The 27,813-nt window shown below is 40.4% G+C and overlaps 1 protein-coding gene across 1 annotated transcript in view; it reads right to left on the bottom strand.

The window, feature by feature from the left end:
* The window catches only part of kcnk18 (potassium channel, subfamily K, member 18), a 58,630-nt gene that overhangs the window by 14,998 nt on the left and 15,819 nt on the right, over positions 1-27,813 (bottom strand). Inside the window, exon 3 of the mRNA XM_063071120.1 lies at positions 12,538-13,322. Within this exon, the coding sequence (XP_062927190.1) occupies positions 12,538-13,322 (785 nt within the window). The remainder of the gene's footprint in view (positions 1-12,537; positions 13,323-27,813) is intronic.

The raw sequence follows: 27,813 nt of genomic DNA, 5'->3' as shown, positions 1-27,813 counted from the left end.
TGAGAGGAATTGATGGTGTGGATAGTCAAAGGCTTTTTCCCAGGGCTGAAATGGCTAGCAGGAAAGGGCATAGTTTTAAGGTGCTTGGAAGTGCGTACTGAAGAGATGTCGGGTAAGTTTTTTACGCAGAGAGTAGTGAGTGCATGGAACGGGCTGCCGGCAGTGGCGGTGGAAGCGGATACGATAGGGTCTTTTAAGAGATTCCTGGATGGATACATGAAGCTTAGAAAAATAGAGGACTATGGGTAGGCCGAGGCAGTTTTAAGGTAGGGACATGTTCGGCACAGCTTTGTTGGCCGAAGGGCCTGTATTGTGCTGTAGGTTTTCTATGTGTCTATGTTTCTGGTTTTTCTTGGCATTTTCTACATTTATCATATTGAATTTGCTGGCCTTATATTATACAGGACCACCTGGTCCTGTATATCTACAAGGAACCCTCTTGTTTCTGGGAAGAAGTCTTCAACTCTTTTTCTCTTCTTTTAGTATTTGAACAGTCTGTTGCCTTTTGCACATTAATTGTTTGCCCGTCTCTGTCATGTGCGTTCTTTCATTAATTCTCGTGTTTCTTCATATTTACTATGAATGCCTGCAAGAAAATGAATCTCAGAATAGTATATAATGATATTAATGTACTTTGACAATACATTTACTTTGAACATATCTTATAGATAAAAATAATGAAGTGCTCAAAGATGTAATTAAAGCTCATGGGCGAGGCTGATCACAATGTAATGGTTGAACTCTCTCATTGCACTCATTTCATGAAGCATATGGAGGCTTACTAACTGCTGGGATGGAAGCACTGGCAGCAGTGGGCTCATTGCCTGGAAAAACAAAGGATCCAACCAGGAAATGGAATTCCACCATGAGGTAAGCCAAATGATGCAGACCAATGAACGGAAAATCGCTAGAACGGTGGTTGAAGACGCCACAACCATAGGTAATCATTTCGACCATAAGACATAGCAGCAAAATTAGGCCATGTATGCTCCAACATTTCAACACGGCTGATTTATTTTCCCTGTAAGAGCCATGTATCTGTTCTCTCATCTGCTTTGTCTTCTGTGTGGTGGGGTTTATTATGGTAACTGGACACATAAGTGGGGGGTGTGGCAAAATTAAGGGGAATAAGTTACGTATTCTTGATTATTTCATGTCAGTTCGTATCATGGGTCTGGCGGAGGTTGAGATAACACTCAAAATGCTTAACTGTTTGTTTGCTAATTGCAAATAAAGGATTGAATAAAGGTTTCAACTCGCATTGGAGCTGAGGGTGCGTCACAGAAGTATAACAATCTGCACAGTCGCAGACAGGAGGCAATTGTTTTGTTTTGATTTTACTTTGGAATAGTTTGGCACTACATTTCTGTCAGCAAAAGTTATTGATAGGTATGCCAAAAGAACATCAGTATTTTTCCCTCTCTTTTTGCACTACTTATTTCATTTAATTTTTATACATACTTAGTGTAACTTGTTTTTATTATGTATGCTACTGCATCATCACATATTCAGGTGCTATTAAACCTGGTTCTAATTCTGATTCTGACTTTGCTTAAGATTAACTTCAGGTGACCCATTTATAAATTTATCATTTGTATAATTTACAAGTAGCTTATGAGGTTCTGACCTTAAATCCATCTACAGATTTACACACAAATTAAATGTTAATTATTAGGCATGGTTTGATTCCTTACATTGTACCGAGCATGATCTCATTGTCTCTCTAATATCGATAATGAATTTCCATTTCCCTCCGACCTGGCTTCTGCAAAGACAATCACTGCCTTGCTTTAATCAACAGAAATCCAACAATTACTGAATACTATAAGACCATAAGACATAGGAGCAGAAGTAGGCCATTTGGCCCATTGAGCTTGCTCTTTCATTCAATCATGACTTATCCTTTATTTCACTCCACAGCCCCACTCCCCATAACCTTTGATGCCATGTCCAACCAAGAAATTGCCACCTTAAATACACCAAATGACCTGGCCACCACAGTTGCCTGTGATAATAAATTCTACATATTCACCACCCTCTGGCAAAAGAAATGTCTCTACATCTGTTTTAAATGGATGCCCACTAGGCTGAAGGTGTGCCCTCTTGTCCTAGACTCCCCCACCATGGAAACATCCTTTCCACATCTGCTCTGTCTGGACCTTTCAACATTCAAAAGGTTTCAATGAGATCCCCCACCTCATCCATCAAAATTCTGGAGAGTACAGTCCCAGAACCATCAAATATTCCTCCTATGATAGCCCTTTCATTCCTGGAATCATCCTTGTGAACCTCCTCTGAATCCTTTCCAATGCCAGCACATCTTTCCCTAGAATGGGTGCCCCAAACTGTTCACAATGCTGAAGGTGAGGCATCACGAGTGCCTTATAAAGCTTCAGTATCAAATTCCTGCTCTTATATTCTAGAGCTCTTGAAATGAATGCTAACATTGCATTTGCCTTCCTCACCACTAACTCAACCTGCAAGTTAACATAGAAACATAGAAACATAGAAAATAGGTGCAGGAGTAGGCCATTCGGCCCTTCGAGCCTGCACCGCCATTTATTATGATCATGGCTGATCATCCAACTCAGAACCCAGCCTTCCCTCCATACCCCCTGACCCCTGTAGCCACAAGGGCCATATCTAACTTCCTTTTAAACATAGCTAATGAACTGGCCTCAACAGTTTGCTGTGGCAGAGAATTCCACAGATTCACCACTCTCTGTGTGAAGAAGTTTTTCCTAATCTCGGTCCTAAAAGGCTTCCCCTCTATCCTCAAACTGTGACCCCTCATTCTGGACCTCCCCGACATCGGGAACAATCTTCCCGCATCTAGCCTGTCCAATCCCTTTAGGATCTTATACGTTTCAATCAGATCCCCCCTCAATCTTCTAAATTCCAACGAGTACAAGCCCAGTTCATCCAGTCTTTCTTCATATGAAAGACCTGCCATCCCAGGAATCAATCTGGTGAACCTTCTTTGTACTCCCTCTATGGCAAAGATGTCTTTCCTCAGATTAGGGGACCAAAACTGCACACAATACTCCAGGTGTGGTCTCACCAAGGCCTTGTACAACTGCAGTAGTACCTCCCTGCTCCTGTACTCGAATCCTCTCGCTATAAATGCCAGCATACCGTTCGCCTTTTTCACCGCCTGCTGTACCTGCATGCCCACTTTCAATGACTGGTGTATAATGACACCCAGGTCTCGTTGCACCTCCCCTTTTCCTAATCGGCCACCATTCAGATAATAATCTGTTTTCCTATTTTTGCCACCAAAGTGGATAACCTCACATTTATCCACATTAAATTGCATCTGCCATGAGTTTGCCCACTCACCCAACCTATCCAAGTCACCCTGCATCCTCTTAGCATCCTCCTCACTGCTAACACTGCCACCCAGCTTCGTGTCATCCGCAAACTTGGAGATGCTGCATTTAACCTTTAGGGTGTTCTGCACAAGGACTCCCAAGTCACTTTGCATCTCAGATTTTTGGATGTTCTCCCTGTTTAGAAAATAGTCTGCACATTTATTTCTATTACCAAGGTGCATGACCGTGCATTTTCCAACATTATATTTCATTTGCCACTTTCTTGCCTATTCTCCTAATCTGTCTATGTCCTTCTGCAGCCTACCTGTTTCCTCAACACTACCTGCCCCTCCACCAGTCTTTGTATCATCTGCAAACTTGGCAACAAAGCCATCTATTCCATTATCAAAATTATTGATATACAGCATAAAAAGAAGAGGCTTCAACATCAACCCCTGAGGGACACCACTAGTCACTGGCAGCCAACCAGAAAAGGATCCTTTTATTTCCACTCACTGCCTCCTACAAATCAGCCAATGCTTTAACCATGCCAATAACATTTCTGTAATACCATGGACTCTTAACTTGATAAGCAGCCTCATGTGTGGCATTTTGTCAAAGGCCTTCTGAAAGTCCAAATATACAACATCCACTGCATCCCCTTTATCTATCATATTTGTAATCTCCTCACAGAATTCTAACAAGTTTGTCAGGTAGGATTTTCCCTGAAGGAAACCATGCTGACTTTGTACTATCTTGTCCTGTGTCACCAAGTACTCCATCATCTCATCCTTAACAATTAACTCTAACATCTTCCCAACCAATGAGGTCAGGCTAACTGGTCTATAATCTCCTTTCTGCTGCCTTCCTCCTTTCTTAAAAAGTGGATTGACATTTGCAATTTTCCAGTTTTTTTCATATGCTTGAAGGTAGATTTTACTATCCACCTTGATACTGTTTGCTACTGTTCCTGTGCTGTATTGTTGTATGTTCTCTAAAATACTTATTAAGTTCATTCGCCATTTCTTTTTCCACCATTTATACCTCTCCAGTGTCATTTTCCAGTGGTCCAATATCCACAATCATCTCTCTAAACATCGCACACAAAATGCTGGAGGAACTCAGCAGGCCTGGCAGCATCTATGGAAAAAAATACAGTCGACATTTTGGACCGAAACCCTTCAGCAGGACTTTGGTACGGTTTCAGGTCGAAATGTCGACTGTACTTTTTTCTATAGATGCTGCCAGGCCTGCTGAGTTCCTCCAGCTTTCTGTGTGTGTTGCTCCATTTATAGACAACTCGGGCCACCACTCAATGGAAATTAACCAAATTACAGTAAAAGAGCTGAAAATGGTTCATGTTCAAGAAGCAGGGATGGACTATTGGATATTTTCTGCAACTTTGAATGAATTAAAAATTTAATTTGTCTGGCAATTTGTCCTCATGAAGGATCTCACCCACCCTGCTCCAGGACTGTTTGTCCCACTCCCATCAGGAAGGAGGCTACAAATCATCCATCAGGATCACCAAGCTCAAAAACAGTTACTTTCTCCAAGCAGTTAGGCTGATCAATACGCCCACCCCCTCACACCCCCAACCACCACAACTTTATCACTTTCTGTGTATAAACACTCTTGTGCTTAGCATCTCTTTATAGACAATACACCATTCCGTTAGAATTATATTGCACACTCCGCACTGTTGAACAAGCACAGATCTCTCCTCCTGCCCAACCCAATGCATTGGACTGGATTGTATTGGGACCAGCCATACTTTGTGTCTGATGTGATCCTTTCATCTGTACTAATCCACCTTCACTGCAGGACATCTGAAAGTGAACAGGCTATAGGCACATAAGTGGGGGAATGGCACTATTAGGAATTCTCTGACGGCCAGCATGGATTTGTTGGGCCAAATGGCCTCCTCCTGTGTCATATGAAAATAGGATGCAAGGAGAATGTGAGGCCTAATCAAACTTGTGCAATTGCGACCATCCTGTGAAATGGAGAGGTGCATACACAGGAGCAGGCAGTCAGGCAACAGGAACGAAGGTCTTGCCTCCGAATTTCCAGCTGGCCTTCTGATAGTTCACTGCTATCAAAGGTCTTTATGGCTGTTTCTAAATATCTTCAATGTTAATCAATTAAAAATACCAACAGAAGTAAATGTATTCGCAAACTGATTCAAGTCCAGTAAAATAATTTAATATCTTTATAGTAGTAATGAGGAAGGAAAATAACAAACCTTCTCACCTTCACTTATCTTTCTAGTTGGCTTCAGCAGCCCACTGGAAGTATTATTGGTGTGAAGCTGAGGTACCAGTATTCGGTGGATCAAGCCCCTCAGCTCAGAACTACTCCTGGAGATCATCTCTTGTGCATTCTTTATTATTGGAAGGCCAGGGAGCTACTGAACAGCAGAAAGTCGATGGTCGTGTAGGAACTTCACAAGGTGTATCATCCACAGTGAAACATGATGTGGCCCATTTATTTCTTCCTTTATGTGCATTTGGGTTGTTCCATATCTCAGTCCCTTAGCAATGAGCCCATGGATGACTTATAGCTTCCCTTGCCCAAGCTCAGAAATGGGTGCCCAACCACTGACAGCTGGCAAGATGGCTTGACCACAGATGCTCTAAGTTAACCCCTTACAATTTTCAGATGGGGCCTTAATCTTGCCCATCTGTAACAGCCTTGCTGCTTAAAATGTGCAAATGAGGGAGAAGGTGTTGAAGAATCAGCCCAATAAACTTTCAGTGTTAGCAAAACAACAAACTGCAGGAGGACAGAGAGTTTTCCATCTTGTCACTCCCCGTTAAATTTTGGGTCCTGGAACTTTAGATCCTTCATAACCAAGCCCGGCTTTTCACCAACCAACTCTATCAAGGATCACCTCCTAGCCCAGGAGTTCCCAAACAGACCCCTCACATTTTAGTTCCACATCCCATTCCCATTCTGACACGTCTATCCACGGCCTCCTCTACTGTAAAGATGAAGCCACACTCAGGTTGGAGGAACAACACCTTATATTCCGTCTGGGTAGCCTCCAACCTGATGGCATGAACATCAACTTCTCAAACTTCCGCTAATGCCCCACCTCCCCCTCGTACCCCATCTGTTATTTATTTATATACACACATTCTTTCTCTCTCTCCTTTTTCTCCCTCTGTCCCTCTGACTATATCCCTTGCCCATCCTCTGGGTTCCCCCCCCCCACCTTGTCTTTCTCCCCAGACCTCCTGTCCCATGATCCTCTCATATCCCTTTTGCCAATCACCTGTCCAGCTCTCGGCTCCATCCCTCCCCCTCCTGTCTTCTCCTATCATTTTGGATCTCCCCCTCCCCCTCCCACTTTCAAATCTCTTAATAACTCTTCCTTCAGTTAGTCCTGACGAAGGGTCTCGGCCTGAAACGTCGACTGCACCTCTTCCTACAGATGCTGCCTGGCCTGCTGCGTTCACCAGCAACTTTGATGTGTGTCCCTTGCTTATTGGTATTGGTCCATGACATTAAAAAATGCTGGAAATCGCTGCCCAAGCGCATCCATGGCAAATCTTTGGTCAAAATAAAAGAAAGAGTGAAGCAATCAAGACCCACTTTAGAAGGAAGTATCACAACAACTTCCTAATTGTATACTTGCAGAGTTAAACAGATATTAGAGAGTTAATAAAAGATGGTAAATTTTACTTCCTGGTTTGCTGAGAACTTGTTCCAGTGTGACTGCCTGATCAGGGTTCTTGTTGCTGTTGTTTATTGCTGGATTCCAGCTAACATGTCTAAATCTAACTTGGAAAGAGAAATTTATATCATAGAAATGTTTTCTTTCGGGTTAGCAGAGAGCACTGCTGCATCAGTGCTGACAATAAAAGCAAATACAGTATGTTAGAGGTTAATTACTTAAGAATGGCTTTATATATAGTAGTGACCATTTACCGTGTGATGAAAGTTACTTGAATATCAGTTCTTGAAATTATGTATGTATTGCTCTAATTATGAGAAATTATTTGTCTTTTGGTTCCTTAAGGTTGTTACAGCCGGGGGGTGGGGGGCCGTGGCAGTGGGGACAGGCTCCCACTACCTATTAAATGCTCCCAATGGCATGCATCCCAAATACTGTCTGACAACCAAGTCCAGCTCCTGGGCTTCATGTGTGGTTTAGCTACTAAGCCCAGTGGAACCATTTCTTCTTGGATGGGAACTGGAACGAAGGGACTCAGGATAGGACGGATGGTAAAAAGGAAAAGATAGCATGCAGTCAGACTGTCAGGAAGGGCAGGTAGATGAAAGGGCATAATTGCAGCCAGCAGGGTGAGTATCAGTGCATTAGGGATGCAGATTCAAAAAGGGTAGCAAATACAGTACACAAAGTGTTATATCCCAATGTACAGAGAAAAAGAAATAAGGTGGATGATCTCGTTGCAGTTTTACAGGTTGCCAGGTGTGATGTTGTTGCCATCACTGAATCATGGCTGAAGGATGGTTGTAGTTGGGAGCTGAATGTCCAAGGTTACATATTGTATCTGAAGGATAGGACGGCAGGCAGAGGGGGTGGTGTGGCTCTGCTGGTAAGGAATGGCATCAAATCAGAAGAAAGATGTGACATAAGATCGGAAGATTTTGAATCCTTGTGGGTTGAGTTAAGAAACTGCAAGGGTAAAAGGACCCTGATGGCAGTCATATACAGGCCTCCCAACAGTAGCTGGGATGTGGAGCACTGATTACAATGGGAATAGAAAAGGTGTATCAAAAGGGCAATGTTATGGTAGTCATGGGAGATTTTAATATGCAGGTCAATTGGGAAAATCATGTTGGTAATGGATCTCAAGAGAGTGAGTTTGTTGAATGCCTAAGAGATAGCTTTTTAGAGCAGCTTGTCGTTCAGCCTACTAGGGGATCAGCTATACTGGATTTGGTGTTATGTAATGAACCGAAGGTGATTAGGGAGCTAAAAGAACCATTGTGATCACAATAGATGGAGTTCAATTTAAAATTTCATATGGAGAAAGTAAAATCTGACGTAGCAGTATTTCAGTGGAGTAAAGAAAGTTACAGCGGTATGAGAGAGGAGTGGGGCAAAGTAAACTGGAAGGAGATGCTGGCAGGGATGACAGCAGTGCAGCAATGGCTTGAGTTTCCAGGAAAAATGAGGAAGGTGCAGGATAGATGTATTCCAAAAACAAAGAAATACTCAAATTGCAAAATATTACAACCTTAGCTGACAAGGGAAGTCAAATCTAATGTAAAAGCAAAAGAGAGGGCATACAACAAAGCAAAAACTAATGGTAAGACAGACGATTGTGAAACCTTTAAAGTCCTACAGAGGGAAAAGATGAAATATGAAAGCAAATCAGCAAACAATATCAAAGTTGATAGTAAAAGCTTTTTCAAGTATATAAAAAAATAAGAGAGAGATGGGAGTGGATATAGGATCATTAAAAAATGAGGCCAGAGAAATAATAACGGGGCCAAGGAGATGGCAGATGAAATAAATAAGTGTTTAGCATCAGTCTTCACTGTGGAAGACACTAGCAGTGTGCCAGATGTTGAAGGATATGGGGGAAGAGAAGTGAGTGCAGTTACTATGCCAAGGAAGCGGGTGCTCAAAAAGCTGAAAGACCTAAAGATGCACAATTTACTTAGACCAGATGAACTGCGCCCAAGGGTTCTGAAAGAGGTAGAGGTAGAGATTGTGGAAGCATTAGTAATGATCTTTCAAAAATTATTGGCCTCTGGCTGGCCTAGTGCCAGAGGACTGGAAAATTACAAATGTCACTCCACTCTTTAAGAAAGGAGGAAGGCGGCAGAAAGGAAGTTATAGACCAGTTAGCCTGACTTCAGTGGTTGGGAAGATGTTAGAGTCAATTGTTAAGGATGAAGTGATGGAATACTTGGTGACACAGGACAAGATAGGACAAAGTCAGTATAGTTCCCTTAAGGGAAAATCTTGCTGACAAACCTGTTGGAATTCTTTGAGGAGATTACAAGTAGGATAAACAAAGGGGATGGAGTGGATCTTTCAGAAGGCCTTTGATGAAGTGCCACACATGAGGCTGCTTACCAAGTTGAGAGCCCATGGTATTACAGGAAAGTTACAGGCATGGTTAGAGCATTGGCTGATTGGTAAGAGGCAGCGAGTGGGAATAGAAGGATCTTTTTCTGGTTGGCTGCCAGTGACTAGTGGTGTTCCGCAGGGGTCGGTGTTGGGACCACTTCTTTTTATGCTGTATATCAATGATTTAGATGATGGAATAGAAGGCTTTGTTGCCAAGTTTGCAGATGATACAAAGATTGGTGGAGGGCAGGTAGTGTTGAGTAAACAGGTAGGATGCAGAAGGACTTGGACAGATTAGAAGAGTGGGCAAGAGAGTGGCAAATGAAATACAATGTTGGAATATACCTGGTCATGCACTTTGGTCATAGAAATAAATGTGCAGATGCTTTTATAAATGGGGAGAAAATCCAAACTCTGAGATGCAAAGTGACTTGGGAGTCAGATAGAGTCGGTGGTGAGGGTGAGGAAGGCAAATGCAATGTTAGAATTCATTTCAAGAGCTCTAGAATACAAGAGCAGGGCTGTGACACTGAGGCTTTATAAGGCACTGATAAGGCCTCACCATGAGGATTGTGAACAGTTTTGGACTCTTTATCTAAAATAAGGTATGCTGGCATTGGAGAGGGTTCAGAGGAGGTTCACAAGGATGATTCTGGGAATGAAAGAGTTATCATACGAGTAACATTTGATAGCTCTGGGCCTGTACTCACCTGAATTTAGAAGGATGAGGGTGATCTCATTGAAACCTTTTGAATGTTGAAAGGCCTAGACAGAATAGATGTGGACAGGATGTTTACTATGGTGGGGGAGTAAAGGACAAGAGGGCACAGACTCAGGATAGAGGGGCGTCCATTTAAAACAGAGATGTGGTGAAATTTCTTTAGCCAGATGGTGGTGAATTTGTGGAATTTATTATCACAGGCAGCTGTGGAGGCCAGGCCTTTGGGTGTATTTAAGGCAGAGCTTGATAGGTTCTTGATTGGACATGGCATCAAAGGTTACGGGGAGAAGGCCAGGAAGTGGGTCTGAGGAGGGGAAAAACAGATCACCCATGATTGAATGGTGGAGCAGACTTGATGGGTTAATGGACTAATTCCACTCGTATGTCTTATGGTCTTACAGACAGGAGAAGGGACAAAGGCGGGTTACTGGCATCTTAAAGCCAATCATTTCAGGCAGATGAGGCACGTCAGTAGTGGTTGGCAGCTCATCTAGGAGAAGGAAAAGTCTGATCTCAAACCTCTGCAGCCTTGCAGCCATACCCACTCATAGGTCTTCAGCCGTAAACCCTGAGGGGAAAAGTCTGGAGCTGGTGTCCCTAAGCAGCCCTACATTGAGTTCAACACTGACAGGCAGCTCCTGTGACACAGCTGGTACGAAACGGTATCGGTCTCTGCTGCTCCTTTGGGTTCATCAGATGTGTGGAGAGGGGGAGCTTACTCTCCATATCGTACTGCCCAGGCTTGTATACCTAGGCAGGTAAGACACAACATCCATAGTCGACCCTGACCGATAGGGGCCTCACTCTCTCACTTATTTGTCTTTACTTTATAAATGTAAAGTGGATTAAGGTTAATTGGGTAATTAGGTAAAGTTTCATGGAAACAGTTAAAAAGATATAAAAAAGTCAAACTACCATTTATCTGAGTAACTACTTATATATTTCAATGAAATACAGAACAAATTAGAACACTACCAATACTACTGCAGTACTATGAAACTGTGTAGTAGTTCCGAATACTTATTGACAGAGGAATTCAACTGTGCTGTAAATGAACAACATCAGATGGACACCTAGTGCAGATAACGGACTGCCTTCATACAATGCTGTCAGCGATTGCATCCTTCAAATCTTTATTTTCAATGTAAGAGTCAAGATATTTGATGATACCTTCAAATCCGTTGTAGTTTTTAACTAGTTGAAATTAGGAAATAGTTTAATTTTCACTTCCAGCCTTTTCTGGCATCTCCAAGCTTGAATGTTTGAAATCGCTATGAGCGAAACATTTCCAAGTTGTCTTACTGCTTATCTATTGCCACTATTAGAGACAAAAGTCACTGCTTTTTGAACACGCAAATGATGCTATTAAAAATTGATCACTCTAAGCATTGCGTAGTGTGTAACAGCAATGCAAGTGCCCATGACTGACTCTAGTTTACAAACTGTTCCTCAACAGTCTTCTGTCCCAATTAAGGGGCATAGTGTCCCAAATAAACAAAGGGAATCCTTGCTATTTTCTTGAATAGTTTTTGTTCTTTAAAAGTTGTCCCAAATGAACAATTGCCCAGATCAACTGATGGCCCAATTCACCAGAATCCACAGTACTTAATATCCAAAATATGGTTTTATGTATTTATGGGAGAATATTTCTGTGGCTATCACAGGATAGATTCAGTAATAAATCATTTTATAGGAAAACTATAAACAGGTGGGCTTAAACCAGGTGAGGGCAACTGGAGGGCTTCATGCACTGGAGAGGCAGGGACACACCTGTCCGAACATGCAAAGATGCCTCCAGCAGACTGGGAAGTTGAGATCTACAGTGAAATCCAAAGGCCAGGAAGACGGTTCTGCAACACTTTGTGGAGAGTGAAGGGCATACCAGGGCACAGAGGACATCATGGTTATCCATTGCAACCAAGGAAGATCTCAGCTTGTGACACTTGTTCGTACCACTGGAGATGGACTTCTGACATGGAGAGAGTGGAACTGGCACAGTGAAACAGCTTTTCCACTTTAAAAAACTCTCCCGCAAAAGCTTTCCATTCATGTAGGATACAATTGAAGGCCTCCAAATGATTGTCATAGGCAAGAGATTTCTTTGCCCAAATTAGTAAAACAAAAGTGAAAATCGTCTGAAATTCCCATTTATTTGTAAAGAAAATTTCATTTTGTTTTGAAGCTCTTTTACTAATGTACATAAACAGTGAAAAAATCTGTATAACTCCAAAATCATAAATACATTTTAATTTCATATACATTTCTTCATATAATATATTCATATATTAGTCTACTATGTTCATATTTTGACATTAAAATGCACAGGTTAGATTATCATTTAACCTTAAATTAAATTATTAAGAAACTCAACAACAAAACAGAATAGCCAGTTGTTCTTTGCTTCAAGTTACTCAAAATTTATTCTGCTTGCCACCATGAATCCACATGGTCACCTGTCTGTAACAAAAAGCTATCCTGTTCTGTGTTAATTTAAAAGCCATAGACATGATCGCCATACCAGTAATAATCAACAGAGACACAATCATTAAAAAATTAGGGTGCTCAGGGAAAAAGTCTCCAAAGCCAATGGTAGTTATGGTAATAAAATAGAAATAAAAAGAATTGAGGTAGTCCCAGTTCTCCCATATTCTAAGAATACCTGCACCAAAAAGGAGATATGCAAACACAACACCTATGATGATAATAATTGGTACATCAAATTTTTCAAGTTCCTGGCCCAAGCGTGGAAAAAAAAGGTCATGTTCCATGGGATTTACATCCAGCTCAGGGCACGACTTACTTCGATCTCTTCTGCTAGTCAGCAAAGGATTCTGATTCATATGTTCTTGAACAATTAATTTTTCAAATATTTCAGCATTTCTCAGCATTTCAGATTTTCTTTTCACAGAAGACTGAGTGTTCAGTACATTTTTAAGGTTCATCGGTGTTATTTTGACTTGTGAACCATTTTTAAAGGTGACTGATCTTGCTTCAGGTTTAGTTTTCGATTTGGTGAGACTCTGCTTGAACGAAGACCGCCGCGATGGTGTTTCTGAGGGTGGTGGAGAAATGTTCTTGGGTATCTGCCTTCTTACCTTGTTGTAAATTTTGGAAAGCAAAGCTGCCAGCATGTCTCCAACATCTGTGACAACCAAGAGCATAATGGGGATGCCAAATGTGGCATAGAACATGCAGGCAATTTTCCCTCCGATTGTTAAAGGAAAGATATGGCCATATCCTAAAATTAAGAAGAAGGATTATTCAGGACCACTGAGAGAATAATGATCTATTACAAGCTATTTGCAGTTCAAAGTAAATTTATTATCAAAGTACATATATTACCATATACAACTCTGAGATTCATTTTCTTACGGGCATCCACAGTAAATAAAAGAAACACAATAGAATCAATGAAAGACCGCACCGAACAGAATGGAGGAACAACTAATGTGCAAAAGACAAAACAAAAGAAAAAAACACAAAATAGTAATAAATAAACAATAAATATCAAGAACATGAGTTGCAGATGCAAATCCTTGAAAGTGAGACCATAGGTTATGGGAACAGTTCAGTGATGGGGCAAGGGAAGTTGAGTGAAGTTATCCCCTCCGGTTCAAGAGCCTGATAGTTGTGGGGTAATAACTATTCTATATCCTGAGTTTTTCTAATTCCAACATCTTTTGGCATGTGGCTGGGTAATGAGAGATGGTCAAGGAAGTGAATTGGTGCATCAGTTCCAGAGCATGAAATTTTGCTATGGTATGATGTGATGAAAGAAAATTCACCATGAAATAGCCTCATTCTCAAAGTTTTGATCTGTATGAAAGAAATGAAATCCTTTAGACTGGTAGGCAAATTATGATTGTCCATCTAGAAATAGTGATTAACTCTACATTTTGCTTTGAGATCTTTTGCTGCTTTGGCCAAAGCAGCTAAACAGCTCAACTATTTGAAGTTATTTTGCACACAAATATCAATAATGTATTTTGGACAATTCAAAGTTCAAAGTATTTTATTATCAATATATACACACACACATTGTTCACAACCTTGAGATTCATTTTCTTGTGGCCATACTCTATAAATCCATAATAGAATAACAACTATAATAGAACCAATGAAAGATGATTTGTCTTTTATTCAACCTGTGTGTAAAAAACAACAAACTAATACAAAAGGAACAAAATAATAATAAATAAATATTGAGAAAATGAGATGAAGAGACCTTGAAAGTGAGTCCATAGATTGTGAGAGTTCACTGATGGGCGAGTGAAGTTAAGTGGAGATACCCCCTCTGGTTCAAGAACCTGCTGGTTGAGGGGTAATAACTGTTCTTGAACCTGGTGCTGTGAGTTCTGAGGCTCCTGTACCTTCTTCCTGACGGCAGCAGCGACAGGAAAGCATGACCTGGGTCCCAAATGATGAATGCTGCTTTCCCATGGCAGCATTTCCTCACGGGTGGGGAGGGCTTTACCCACGAAGGACCAGTATTTTCTGTTCAAGGACATAACCGTTTCCATATCAGGCTGTGATGCAAACAGTCAACATACTCACCACCACACATCTATAGAAGTTTGTCAAGGTCATTTGTCAATTCAATGTTGTGCCCCATTTAGTCATCAGTATAAATTGATTTGGTAAAATATCTTATATCATGAGACCATAAGACATACAGCAGGAACATAATTAGTCCATTCAGCCCATCGAGTCTGCACTGCCTTTCCGTCATCAGAATTGCGATCAGAAGGACTTTATTGCCAGTATGTGAAACAGCAGAATTGATTGTGGTTCAGCGGCGCAGGCCAATACCACAACAGACAACACAATAGCAAACAACAATTTACAAGACAATAGTGCAAACAGCCACGAGCATTCAACAATTAGCAGAATGGTCACCTACGCAAATATCAAATATGAGTGAACATATGAACAGACTCAATAATTAACACCAGAACAAGAAAAACAGGAAAGACCATTTAATGGATGTTCTGCAGAGACAGTTATATTAGAGCTATGCAAGTTGTGTTGAGAAGCTGGACAGCTACAGGAAAGAAGCTTTGGAAATGATGTGTAGTCCTGGTGCTGATGGACTTGTAGTATCTCCCTGATGGCAATTTGATGAATTTGAATTTGCTAGCGAGGGTGGAGTCAGCAATAATTCTTTTCAGCTCTCTGGTGATGACTAGGTCTTTTAATGTTGGTAACTGACAGCCGATGATCTTCTCTGCTGAGTGGACCACTGACTGAAACCTGGATTTACTCAATGCCATCAAGACAAAGGAGATTCACTTCCATTTGTAAATCTTTTTATTAATTATTATTGAAATCAACAAAAAATACATTAAAGTAATCAAGTCAACATATCAATATGTACAACAAGAATTAAATTATCAAATGACTGATTAACAAAGCTAAACAATATATCAGTAATAATAAGAAAAATCACAATATTAAAACAATTTTTTTTTGGAAAAAAGAAAGAAGGAAAAAGAACCCCTACTAACTAAAACAAAAAAACCCATTGGGAGCACAACCCCGGAGCTATACGCCATACAAGCTTCCATAAAAGAAAAACATCAATCCGCCAACCAAATCCATTTACACAAGAATCAGAAGGGAACCATCTTAATTAACTCAAATCAAATGACAATAGCAGGCAAAAGAACCCCACCTTTTCTCAAAGTCAAATCGAAGATCAAAAGTTCGACTTCTGATTTTCTCCAAACTAAGGCATAACATCACCTGAGAGAACCATTGTATCAAAGTGGGAGCAGAGGCATCTTTCTATTTCAATAAAATAGCCCTTCCAGCCAATAGTGTGACAAATGCAATTACATGTTGGTCTGATATATAAATACCGTGAATATATTGAAGGATAATGCCGAACAAAACTGTCAATTTATTAGGTTGTAAATTAATTTTAAAGCTTTAGAAATTGTAGAAAAAGTAGATTTCCAAAACTGTTTCAATACAGAACATGACCAAAACGTATGTGTCAATATAGCTGTCTCAGTTTTACATCTATCACACTGATTATCAACATTAGGAAATATTTTAGGAGATTATTATTGACCTCAGAAGAAGGAAGCCAGTAGTCTATGAGTTAGTCCCTATCGGAGGATCAGAGGTGGAGAGGGTCATCAACATTAAATTCTTTAGTGTTATTATTTCTGATGACTTATCCTTGACCCAACAAGCACTTAAGTGCAATTACAAAAAAAGCATGGCAGTTCCTAAATTACCTTAGGAGCTTTCAAAGTATTGGCATGACATCTAACACTTTGAAAAACTTCTATAGATGTGTGGGGGTTGAGTATATTGACTGGCTGCATCACAGCCTGGTATGGAAACACCAATGCTCCTGAATAGAAATTCTGACAAAAAGTAATGGATATGACCCAGTCCATTATGGATAAAGACCTCCCCACCACTGAGCACATTGACATGAAATATTGTTGCAGGAAAGCAGCATCCATCAGTTACTACAGTTAACATCTGGCTCTTGAACCAAAGGGTAACTTCACTCAACTTCACTTGCCTCATAATTGAAATGCTCCCACAACCAATGGACTCAATTTCAAGAACTGATCATCACATGTTCTCGATGTTTATTGTTTATTCATTTATTGTTATTTTTTCTTTCTGTGTTTGTACGGTTTGTTATCTTTTGCAAATTGGTTGACTGCTCAAGATGGTGTGGTCTTTCATTGATTCTATTATGGTTTTTATTGAGTATGCCCACAAGAAAATGAATCTCAGGGTTGTATATGGAACTTTGATCATAAATTTACTTCGAACTTTGAACCTTGGGAAACATCCTCTCCACAGCCACCCTATCTAGGCCAGTCAATGTTCGATAGGTTTCAAGGAGTTCCTCACCCCCACCTTTCATTCTTCTTAACTCCAGAAAGTACAGTCCCAAAGCCATCAAACTTTCCTCACGCGTTAACCCTTTCATTCCTGGAATAATTCTCATTAATCTTCTCTGGACCCTCTACAATGCCAGCACATCATTTTTGATAAGGGGTCTAACACTGCTCAAAATACCCCAGGTGCTTTCCAAGTTTACAAGGTAAGAAAGCAGATAGCAAAGAAACCAAATGTTCTATTGTCATCTCCTATGCAGTTCTGATGGGAGACCTTGAAATAATAACCTTTCCACCCTTTCTCACAGATGTTGCTACTCCTGCTGGGTGTTTAAAGCACAATTTAAAATTTTCAGTGGTGCTCTTAAGATTCGACTCATTTATGGAGGCTGGTAATGAAAACATTGTTGTAGTTACACATCCTAAAACATTCACCAAGTCTCCCTCCAAAATGTTATAACATTGGAGTAAATGAAAGGTAAAGCTTCATCTACTGCCATGGCTTTAGAGAAGCAGTACAATATCATAATCTGACGTTACTATTTCACCAAGTTATACTTATTGAAGTTATTGAACTTCTCCCGGTTCACATTTACTTCCTTAGTAGGACCATATAAAACATATTTTCCCTTTGATTAATTTGACTAAATTCATAAATGAAGTAATTAAGAGGATTGATTAGGATAGGACAGATCATATAATGCACAAGACTTTCAAAAGATGTTTGGAAAAGCCAGTGATCGACATTAGCAAATATTAAGACCCGTGGGATTCATGGAGTAGTGGATACAGGGGTAGAAAATGCCAGATAGTGGTAATGAAGACAGTTTTAGGTAGGAGACACAGAACGCAGAGTAGTACAGCACTGCAACAGTTCACTCAGCACAAATTCTTTGTGCCTATTAATCCCATCTGCCTGAATATGATCAAAGTCCCTTCAATGCATGTTCATGTGCTGGACTAAATATGTAGTTGTTGTATCTGCTTCCATCACATTCTCTTGTAGTGCATTCCAACCATCTACTACTCTCAATATAAAAGGCATATAAATGCCTCACAAATCTTCTTTAAGCTTATCCCTCTCAAAATTATACCAGTAAAATTTGATATTTCCATCCCAGGAAAACGACTCTATCAACCTGATTTATACTTCCATTGATTTTATATACTTCTATCAGGTCATTCCTACCCCCACCCCACCCCACCAGCCTTCAAATGCCCAGAGAAAGCAATCCAACTTTATCCTATTGGTAAGGAAACATCAGTGTCCTTGAATGGAAAAGCCTACGAAAAGTAATGGATATAGCCCAGTCAATCTCGGTTAAAACCCTCCTTATCATTGAGCATATCTACATGAAACACTGTCGCAGGAAAGCAGGGATCCCCCACCACTCAGGACACACTCCTTTCTTGCTGCTGTTTTCAGGAAGAAGGCACAGGAACCTCAGGACCCACAGCACCAGGTTCAGGAACAGTTATTACCCCTCAATCATCAGGCTGTTGAACCAAAGGGAATAACTTCACTCAACTTCACTTACCCCGTCACAGAACTGTTCCCACAACATATGGACTCATTTTCAAGGACTCTTCAGCTTATGTTCTCCATATTTATTGCTTATTTATTTATTTATTATTATTATTTCTTTCTTCTTGTATTTGCACTATTTGTCGTCTTTTGTATACTAGTTGAATGCCTGATTTGATGCAGTCTTTCATTGATTCTGTTATGGTTATTATCATATGATTTATGAGTATGCCCACAAGAAAAAGAATCTCAGGGTTCATATGGTGACATACAGTATATGTACTTTGATAATAAATTTACTTTTAAAAATTTTAAAAAGTTTAAAAAAAATTTAAACTTTGTAGTTTAATTTATCAAAATTACTTTTTTAAGCCTTCTTTGAGTGATCCAATTTTTTGACTTTGGAAAAATAAAGGTATTAATTCTTTTTTGGATTTATTTAAAGAAGATAGATTGATGTCTTTTGAACAATTACTTGATAAATATTCTCTTTCATACTCACACTTTCTACAATACCTTCAAGTTAGACATTTTTTCCAAAAATACTTAAGTAGTTTTCCTTACATATTGGAGTTTGACCTGTTAGATACTATTATGAGTACGAATCCTTCGATCAAGGGTTCTATTGGAAGAATTTATAATTTATTATTACAATGGGATAAGCGTTGTTTATCTAAGATTAAACAAGATTGGGAAAAGGAACTCAATTTGACTTTTATGACGTGGATGTGGATTTTGAAGTTGGTTAACTCTTCTTCAATTTGTGCTAGCCATTCATTGATTAAATTTAAAATTGTACATTGTTATCATTTGACAAAGGAGAGACTTTCTAAAATCTTTTCTAATGTTGATAGTCATTGTTATAGATGTAAAACTGAGATAGCTACACTGACACATATGTTTTGGTCTTGTCCTATATTGGAACAGTTCTGGAAGTCGGTTTTTTCAACAATTTCTAAAGCACTTAAAATTAATCTACAACCTAATAAACTAACTGTGCTTTTTGGAATAATTCCTCAAAATATTCATGGTATTTCTGCGTCTGACCAACATGTTATTGCATTTGTTACATTGATAGCTAGGAGGGCCATTTTGTTGAAGTGGAAGGATATATCAGCTCCTACTTTGTCACAATGGTTCTCTCAAGTGATGCTATGTCTTAGCTTGGAGAAAATTAGAAGTCGAACCTTTGAAACTTTATTTGATTTTGAGAAAAGATGGGGCTCATTTGCTCGTTATTATCATTTGAGTTAATTGATAGATTTTTTCCACGATCAAATTGTAATTTTTTTGGTATATTTTCTTTTCTTGCTGGCAGTTTGATGTTTATTTTTAGAAGCTTTTTGTATGACACATGGCTCCGGGGTTGTACACCTAATGGGTTCTTTTTTTTCCCTCACTTTTCTGCTTAGCAGGTTTTTTTTGTTATCAGAAATTTTTTTTCAATCTTTAAGATAATGTCTTTTTTGAGACATTGTAAGTGTTGTTACTTCAAAGTACTCATGTTATTTTGTATAATATAACAATAAAAAGATTTGAAAAGAAAATTTACTTTGAATTTTGAACATCTCCTTTTAGCTAATATTTTCTAATTCAGACAAATCCTGGTGAATCTCTTTTACATCCTCTTCAAAGCCTTTGCATCTTTACTGCGGCAGAGTAGCCAGAACTGCACATAAATACTAAAAAGGCAGTCTAACCAAAGTTTTGTACATTTGCAATATAACTTGCCTACTTTATAGTCAATGCACAATTATGTTGTATGTCGCCTTTACCACCCTTTCCATTTGTGTTGCCACTATCATTGCTTACATTTCACAAACCTCCAATAGGTTTATAATAAGTTTGGTTTTTTTGTTGCATGTCACACCAACACAGCACAGCAAATTCCTTCAAATAATCAACACTCCACTGGTACTCATTGGAGTAGCGGCCTAGATATTTGTGCTCAGGATTGTGTAAAAACTTGAATGTGGAATCATTTAGGACAGGTAGTCTCCAGCCTGATGGCATGAACATTGATTTCTCCAGCTTCTGGTAATGTTTTCCCATCTCCCCTCCTTCTTCTTCAATTCCCCACTCCTGCTTCATAGCTCTTCTCCTCTTCTGCCCATCACCTCCTGGTGCCCCTCCTCCTTCCCTTACTCCCATGGTCCATTCTCCTTTCCTATCAGATTCCTTCTTCTCCAGCTCTTTGCCATTTCCACCTATCACCTCCCAGCTTCTTACATCATCCCCTCCTCCACCCAGCTGGCTCTAACTACCACTTTAAGCTTGTCCTCCTTCCCTTTCCCCCACCTTTTTATTTTGGCATCTTCTCCCTTCTTTTCCAGTCCTGACAAAGGATCTCAGGCCAAAATGTTGACTGTTTATTACCCTCCATAGATACTGCATCACCTGCTGAATTCCTCCAGCATTTTGTGTGTGTTGCTCTGGATTTCCAACATGCTAGAATCTCTCGTGTTTATGAATGTGTGTGGGTAGAAGCTGCAATATGTTTTGTGTTTTCTACATCTACCCTCGTGCTGTAGCAGAAGCCCATGTTGGTTCTGAGGGTATCTCATTGGTTCAGCTGTGTGAAGGACATCCCCATGATAAACATTGGAAGGACTTAATTGGGACAATAATAATCCTGTGTTTGCACAATTATGTTATTGCATTTCTAAAACATAGTTCCTTAGCCTGCAGACAAACTTATGGCAGTACAAATTGTTGAAGAGATTTTAAAAGTGGTAGTCTCATGGATCCCCACCTCCATTCATACTTTCTGGTGATCCAGCTAATGTTCTGGGAGATATTTATTCATCACTAGCATTTACCGTCCCTCCTGAATTACTCTTGGGAAGGTGGTGGTGAACCATCTTCATGAACGGCTGCAGTCCTTCTAATGAATGCATTCATGCAGTGCTGTCTAGTAGGGAATTCTGGGGCTTAGATCTAGCGATGCTTAAGGATAGGTGATATTGCTTCCAAATCAGCATAGTCTGCAAGTTGGAGGAGAACCTGGAGGAAGAGGTGCTCCCATGTACCAATCCTTGGTGGAACAAGTAGTGGATTAGAAAAGTGGTTGCAGAGTAGTCTGATTGAATAACTACATTGCATTTTGTAGATGGTGCACTCTGTATACTGGTGATGGACAGAATTTATCTTTAGGATGTCTGATAGGGTGCCATAAGTATGGAAGTGCTTTCACAATATTTCTGTTTTCTGTTGCTTAGCATGGAAATGTTGTCAGGACTGTCTCTGGGCTTCATTACAGAAGATAAGGAGAACTAGCCGCAAGTTAAGCAAAGTCTACAACAAGGATCACGCGAGGTTAGAGTGCATGAACTCTTGCATTAGATGGGGTTTCAAGAAAATGGTGTTTTTGGATGAATGTGGTAAGGTCAATGCCATTTACTCAAGAGACCCGGTGCTGCTATTGGAGTGAAAAGTGAAAACAAATCCCAGATCAATTCCTGTTTGTATCTGGGGTATCAGAATGTGCAGATGGGTCATCATGTTATAAAATACATCATGTTATTAGAGACTTAATGTTCAGGTGTTCAAAGTAAGGAGAGAACATAGCCAGTGTAACTCGCATCTTGATGACCATCATTGTCTATGGCTACAACAGCCTGTACCTTGAACTTGGGGATGCAAACACCGAGTGTCACAATGTGTTGAGGTTCTGCTTGTATCTCATGTTGTGAAACATAGGCCAGGCCTTTTTGACATGTTTCATTCCATTTAGTTGACAACCCACACTGCCTGTCCTTTTTAGAAAATCTTCTGTGGAAAAACATAGTTAACCAAGAATCAATTAAGCAGTAGTTTGCAAAGGAATGGTGGAGCCCCTGTGGGTGAAGGAGACAATAGATGTAGTTAGATGAATCCTTGAATGAATTGTCATAGTTACTTGGAAGAGAGCCTCATCACCAGAACTCTGAAGTACAAAAGAGCTTCCTCGGCTAGTGGTGGGATGTGCTTTGCACAGACCGGGTCTCAGCCCCCACCAACATCAGTCTTGAAGTGGCTGCATACAGGGGAAATGGTCATCAAGCTAGTGCGTGTAGGTGTTGAGCCTGTTCAGTAAGTCTGGAAAAGAATGCAGTCAAGGTATCTCCTGAACAGTTGCTTCACTCAAAGGGATATATACTGCTGCTGAAACATTGCTAACCCAGCCAAAGACACAGAGTAGAAGAAGCTGTCGCAACTGGATGTGGCTGACTATTTTACTCCAAGCTGTACGAGTGTGTGCTGAACAATGCACTGAAGCAGTGCAGCACATCCCAGCTGCCTACAAATGCACTGCAGTTACTCACCAAGTAACTTGGAAAATTGCTAACTAAAAGATAGTTACTTTCCCCAAGCAATAAGGCTGATCAACACCTTCACCCGATACTTGATTATTTCCCAACAGTTGCCTTATATACAGCCTAGTGTCACTTTATGAACATACAATCAATCCACAGTATGTATATAAGCTATCATATGTATTTATATTTATTAGCTTTTTTATTATTATTATTATTGTGCTCTTTATCTTTTGTGTTTTTATTTTGTGCTGCATCAGATCCAGACTAACAATTATTTTGCTCTCCTTGCACTTGTGTGCAGGAAATTACATTAAACAAGCTGGATTCTTGAATCTTGGGTGTTCTGACAGAGGCTTACCATCACCAAAAATGATGCGGAGCATTTGTGTAGAAAGGTGATGGCAGTATGTTTATAAGAAATTATGGCATTGGTTATGTCCATAGAACTGGCTCTCACGTCAAATGAAGGAATCCTTCAGCAGCAAAACATGTGCTTAAAACAATTTTACCATGATTATGTGATCTGATGATAAATAGGAACGTTTGATATATTTGGCACTAATGGCAGACAGCATTCCATTTGTGATATGTGTAAGATACAACTGTCTTGATAAATATTTATCAAGAAGATGGTAGTGAGGATTTACAATTAAAGATTAGCTTTATTTGTTATATACAACGAAAAACGTAGAGTGAAATGCATCATTTGCGTCCATGACAAACACAGTCCCCTCAAGTGTCACCCAGCTTCCAGCACCAACATAGCATGCCAACAAGTTACCAACCCTAAGCCATACATCTTTGGAATGCAAGAGGACACCAGAAAACCCAAAGGAAACACGTACAGTCAAAGGTAGAATGCACAGACAGCGGCAGGAATTGAACTCCAATCTTGATGCTATAAAGCATTAAATTAGTAATATTCTGACCAATGTTAACACTAGCACTTGCATTCAAATAGTGGGCAAAGGAATTTCATATGACATACTGTGTGATATTTGAAGAAACGAATTATATAGGATTAGCGGTGCCTTCTCCTCCTGCTGTTAAGAAATGAAGGTATGAATTTTAATTACATGATTCATTGATAGAATTATGTTGTTTTGATCTGAAATTGAGCCTGCATTTTAGGGATGAAACCTACTTTGTGTTTCTTTAGATGTTCAGTTAAATTCAGTTACCAGAAGTTAGAGACAACTTCTCAAAAGCCATCTTATCTATGGGTGCCATGGTAACGTGGTGTGTAGCATGACTCTATTTCAGCTGGGGGGGGGGGTTGAATTCAGAATTCAATTCACACATTATCTGTAGGGAGTCTCTATACGTCCTTCCTATGGAATGTGCAGGATTTCTCCTGATGCTCCAGTTTTCTCCCACAGTCCAAAGATGTAGCAGGTAGGTTAACTGGTCATTGTAAATCATCTCGTGATTAAGTTAGGATTAATTCAGGGTTTTGGGGGGTTCCTGGGCGGCACGTCTCGAAGGACTCAAAGGCCGCTTTCTCAGTGTATTTCTAAATAAAATAAATAAATAATCTTCACGTAATATTCAAGTTATCTAACTGATTCAGGAAGGCCGTAATGTGTGAATGCTACATAAAAATATCGGGTTGATGCTATCGCACTGAAATAACCTCAGAGTGAGTTTATGTAACTGAATATATGATATAAATGGCAAAAATTCCATTTCTCAATATCTTTCTCTTTGAGATGCACACATTTATAAAAGGGCAAGGTATTTTCTTAAAACAAAATGAAAATTCTCCTATAGGTCTTGAGAGTCCTATATTGACTGTGTATTTGTAGAGTAATAGTACATTTGTTGGTTTAATACAAGAATCAGAATCAGATTTATTATCTCCGACATGTGTCATGAAATTTGTTAACTTAGCAGCAGCAGTTCAATGCAATATATAATATAGAAGAAAAAAATAAGTAAATACGTAAATCAATTACAGTATAAGAAATTGTGCAAAACCGGAAATAATATATATCAAAAAAGTGAGGTAGTGTTCACAGGTACAATGTCCATTTAGGAATCGGATGGCAGAGGTGAAGAACTGTTTCTGAATTGCTAAGTGTGTCCCTTCAGGCTTCTGTACCTCTATCTGATGGTAACAGTGAGAAAAGGGCATGCCCTGGGTGCTGGAGGTCCTTAATAATGGACGCTGCCTTTCTGAGACACCGCTCCTTGAAGATGTCCTGGGTACTTTGTAGGCTAGTACCCAAGATATAGAGTCATAGTCATAGAGTCCATTCTCACGTACGGATACAAGATGTGGACACTCACCAAGACTATGCGAAAGTCTCTAGATGGTTGCTATACATGAATGCTCCGGATGGCACTTGACATGAGTTGGCAACAGCACATGATGAACGTTGAGCTCGATGACGACCGATCGATGCTCACCACTAAAATCGAGGTGAGAAGACTGCAACTAGTGGGGCACTCAAGCTACCTGCCAGCCTAGTCATCATATGGGAGCCCAGGCATGGGAGAATCAATGCTGGGCGCCCTCACAAGACTATGGTCAACACGCTCCTAGAAGACAGCGGTGTGGCTAATGTAGATGAACTGAACACACTGATGAGGGAGAGGGAGAAGTGGAGAGTCCATCATCATGCTTGACGCTGGACCCCTAGGCCTGAGTCGACGTCATAGTAGTAGCACCCTAGATGGAGCTGACTAAATTTACAACCCTCTGCAGCTTCTTTCAGTCCTGTGCAGTAGCCCCCATCCCCCCCAATACCAGACAGAATTCTCTCCACAGTACGTCCATAGAAGTTTTTGAGTGTTTTTGTTGACATACCAAATCTCTTCAAACTCGTCATGAAATATAGTCACTGTCTTGCTTTCTTTATAGCTGCATCGATGTTGCTGTGCACCACTCCACTGGTTGGTATATCTCGCTCCTGTATGCCTTCCTGTCTCCATCTAAGATTCTACCAACAATGATTGTATCATCAGCAGATATATAAATGGTATTTGAGCTATGCCTAGCCACACAGTCATGTGTATGTAGAGAGTAGAGCAGTGGGCTAAGCACACACACCTGAGGTGCACCTGTGTTGATCATCAGCAAGGAGGAGATCTTATCACCAATCCGCACAGATTGTGGTCTTCTGGTTAGGAAGTAGAGCATCCAATTGCAGACAGAGGTACAGAGGCCCAGGTTCTGTAACTTATCTGTCAGGATTGTGGGAATGATACTGTTAAATGCTGAGCTGTACTCGATGAGCAGCATCCTGAATAGGTGTTTGTGTTGCCCAGGTGGTCTAAGGCCGTGTGGAGAGCCACTGAGATTGCATCTGTCGTTGACCTATTGTGGTGATGGGCAAATTGCAATGAGTCCAGGTCCTTGCTGAGGCAGGAGTTCAGTCTAGTCATGACCAACCTCTCAAAGTGTTTCATCATGTCGATGTCAGTGAGTGACAGTCATCAAGGCAGCTCACATTATTCTTCTTAGGCACTGGTATAATTGTAGCCTTTTTGAAGCAAGTGGGAACTTCCACCCATAGCAGTGAGGCTGAGAATTCCATGAATACTCCTGCCAGTTGGTTGGCACAAGTTTTACCAGGTACTCCATCAGGGCCTTCCATCTTGCGAGGGTTCACCCTCTTTCAAGACAGCCTAACATTGGCCTCCAAGACAGAGATCACAGGGTCACCAGGTGCAGCAGGGATCTTCACAGCTGAAGTTATATTCTCCCTTTCAAAGTGGACATAGAAAGCATTGAGTTCATCTGGCAGTGAAGCATCGCTGCCATTCATGCCATTTTGCTTTGTAGGATGTAATGTCTTGCAATCTCACCAGAATTGTCCTGCATCCAGTGTCGCCTCCAACCTTGTTCATAAATGCCTCATCGCCTTTGAAATAGCCCTCCATAAGTCATACCTGGTCTTCTGGTACAGACCTGGGTCACCAGACTTGAATGCCACAGATCTAGTCTTCAGCAGATAACATACCTTCTGATTCATCCATGGCTTTTGGTTTGGGAATGAACAGCAAGCCTTTGTAGGCTCACACTCATCCACACAGGTTTTAATGAAATTGGTAACAAATGCAGCATACTCATCCAGATTCAAAGAAGAATCTTTGAATACGGTCCAGACCACCGATTCAAAGCAGTCCTGTAGGCGCTGCTGTGCTTCCCTTGTCCAAACCTTCTTGGTCCTCACTACTGGTGCTGCAGTCTTCAGTCTCTGCCTATACTGAGAGAGCAGAAGTACAGCCAGGTGATCAGACTTCCTGAAGTGAGGGCGTGGGAGTCAGGGTGGAATACTGGAGAGATCAGTCACATTAACTTACAACCTTGTACACACGAATTAGGGAAGTGACTGTTGTTATATAATTAATAGATAATGTCTCTATCACTCATTCTGTATAAAGGATAAGTTACGTATCACTGCATGGCAGAGTCTATACAAAGATTGTAAGATTGTAATTTTGGCATTAAGGGTCATAGTTTTCAGAGATACTGTTGGAGAAGACTAAGGAGTAATTGGTGCATTTAGTAGATAGCTCACTCTACAGCCACTATGCACAGTTGGTGGTGAGAATGCATTCTGAGATTTTTGGATGAGATTGCTAATCAGCAAATATTTCCTGAGGGCTATTGAAGCCATACTAAACAAGATAAATGGAGCATATTGGGTCCAATGCAATTAAATGGGAGAATTGGATACAAAGCAGGTAAATAAGTGTGGATCCAGTGCAGGTATATGGGAGAATGTGGACCAAATGTAGGTAAATAACAGTGCACCCAATATGGGAGAATGTGGACCCAATGTAGGTAAATAACTGTGGACCCAGTGCAGCTAAATGGAAGAATTTGGACTTTGTACAGGTAAATGGGAGAATGTGGACCCAGTGCAGGTAAATGGGAGAATGTGGACCCAATACAGGTAAATGGGAGAATGTGGACCCAATACAGGTAAATGGGAGAATGTGGACCCAGTGCAGGTAAATGGGAGAATGTGGACCCAATACAGGCAAATGGGAGAATGTGGACCCAATACAGGTAAATGAGAGAATGTGGAC

Source organism: Mobula hypostoma, chromosome 19 (assembly GCF_963921235.1).
Source record: "Mobula hypostoma chromosome 19, sMobHyp1.1, whole genome shotgun sequence".
Classification (NCBI taxonomy): Eukaryota; Metazoa; Chordata; class Chondrichthyes; order Myliobatiformes; family Myliobatidae; genus Mobula; species Mobula hypostoma.
Note: the sequence above shows the minus strand (reverse complement) of the source record. Positions and strands in the feature narration are given on the sequence as shown.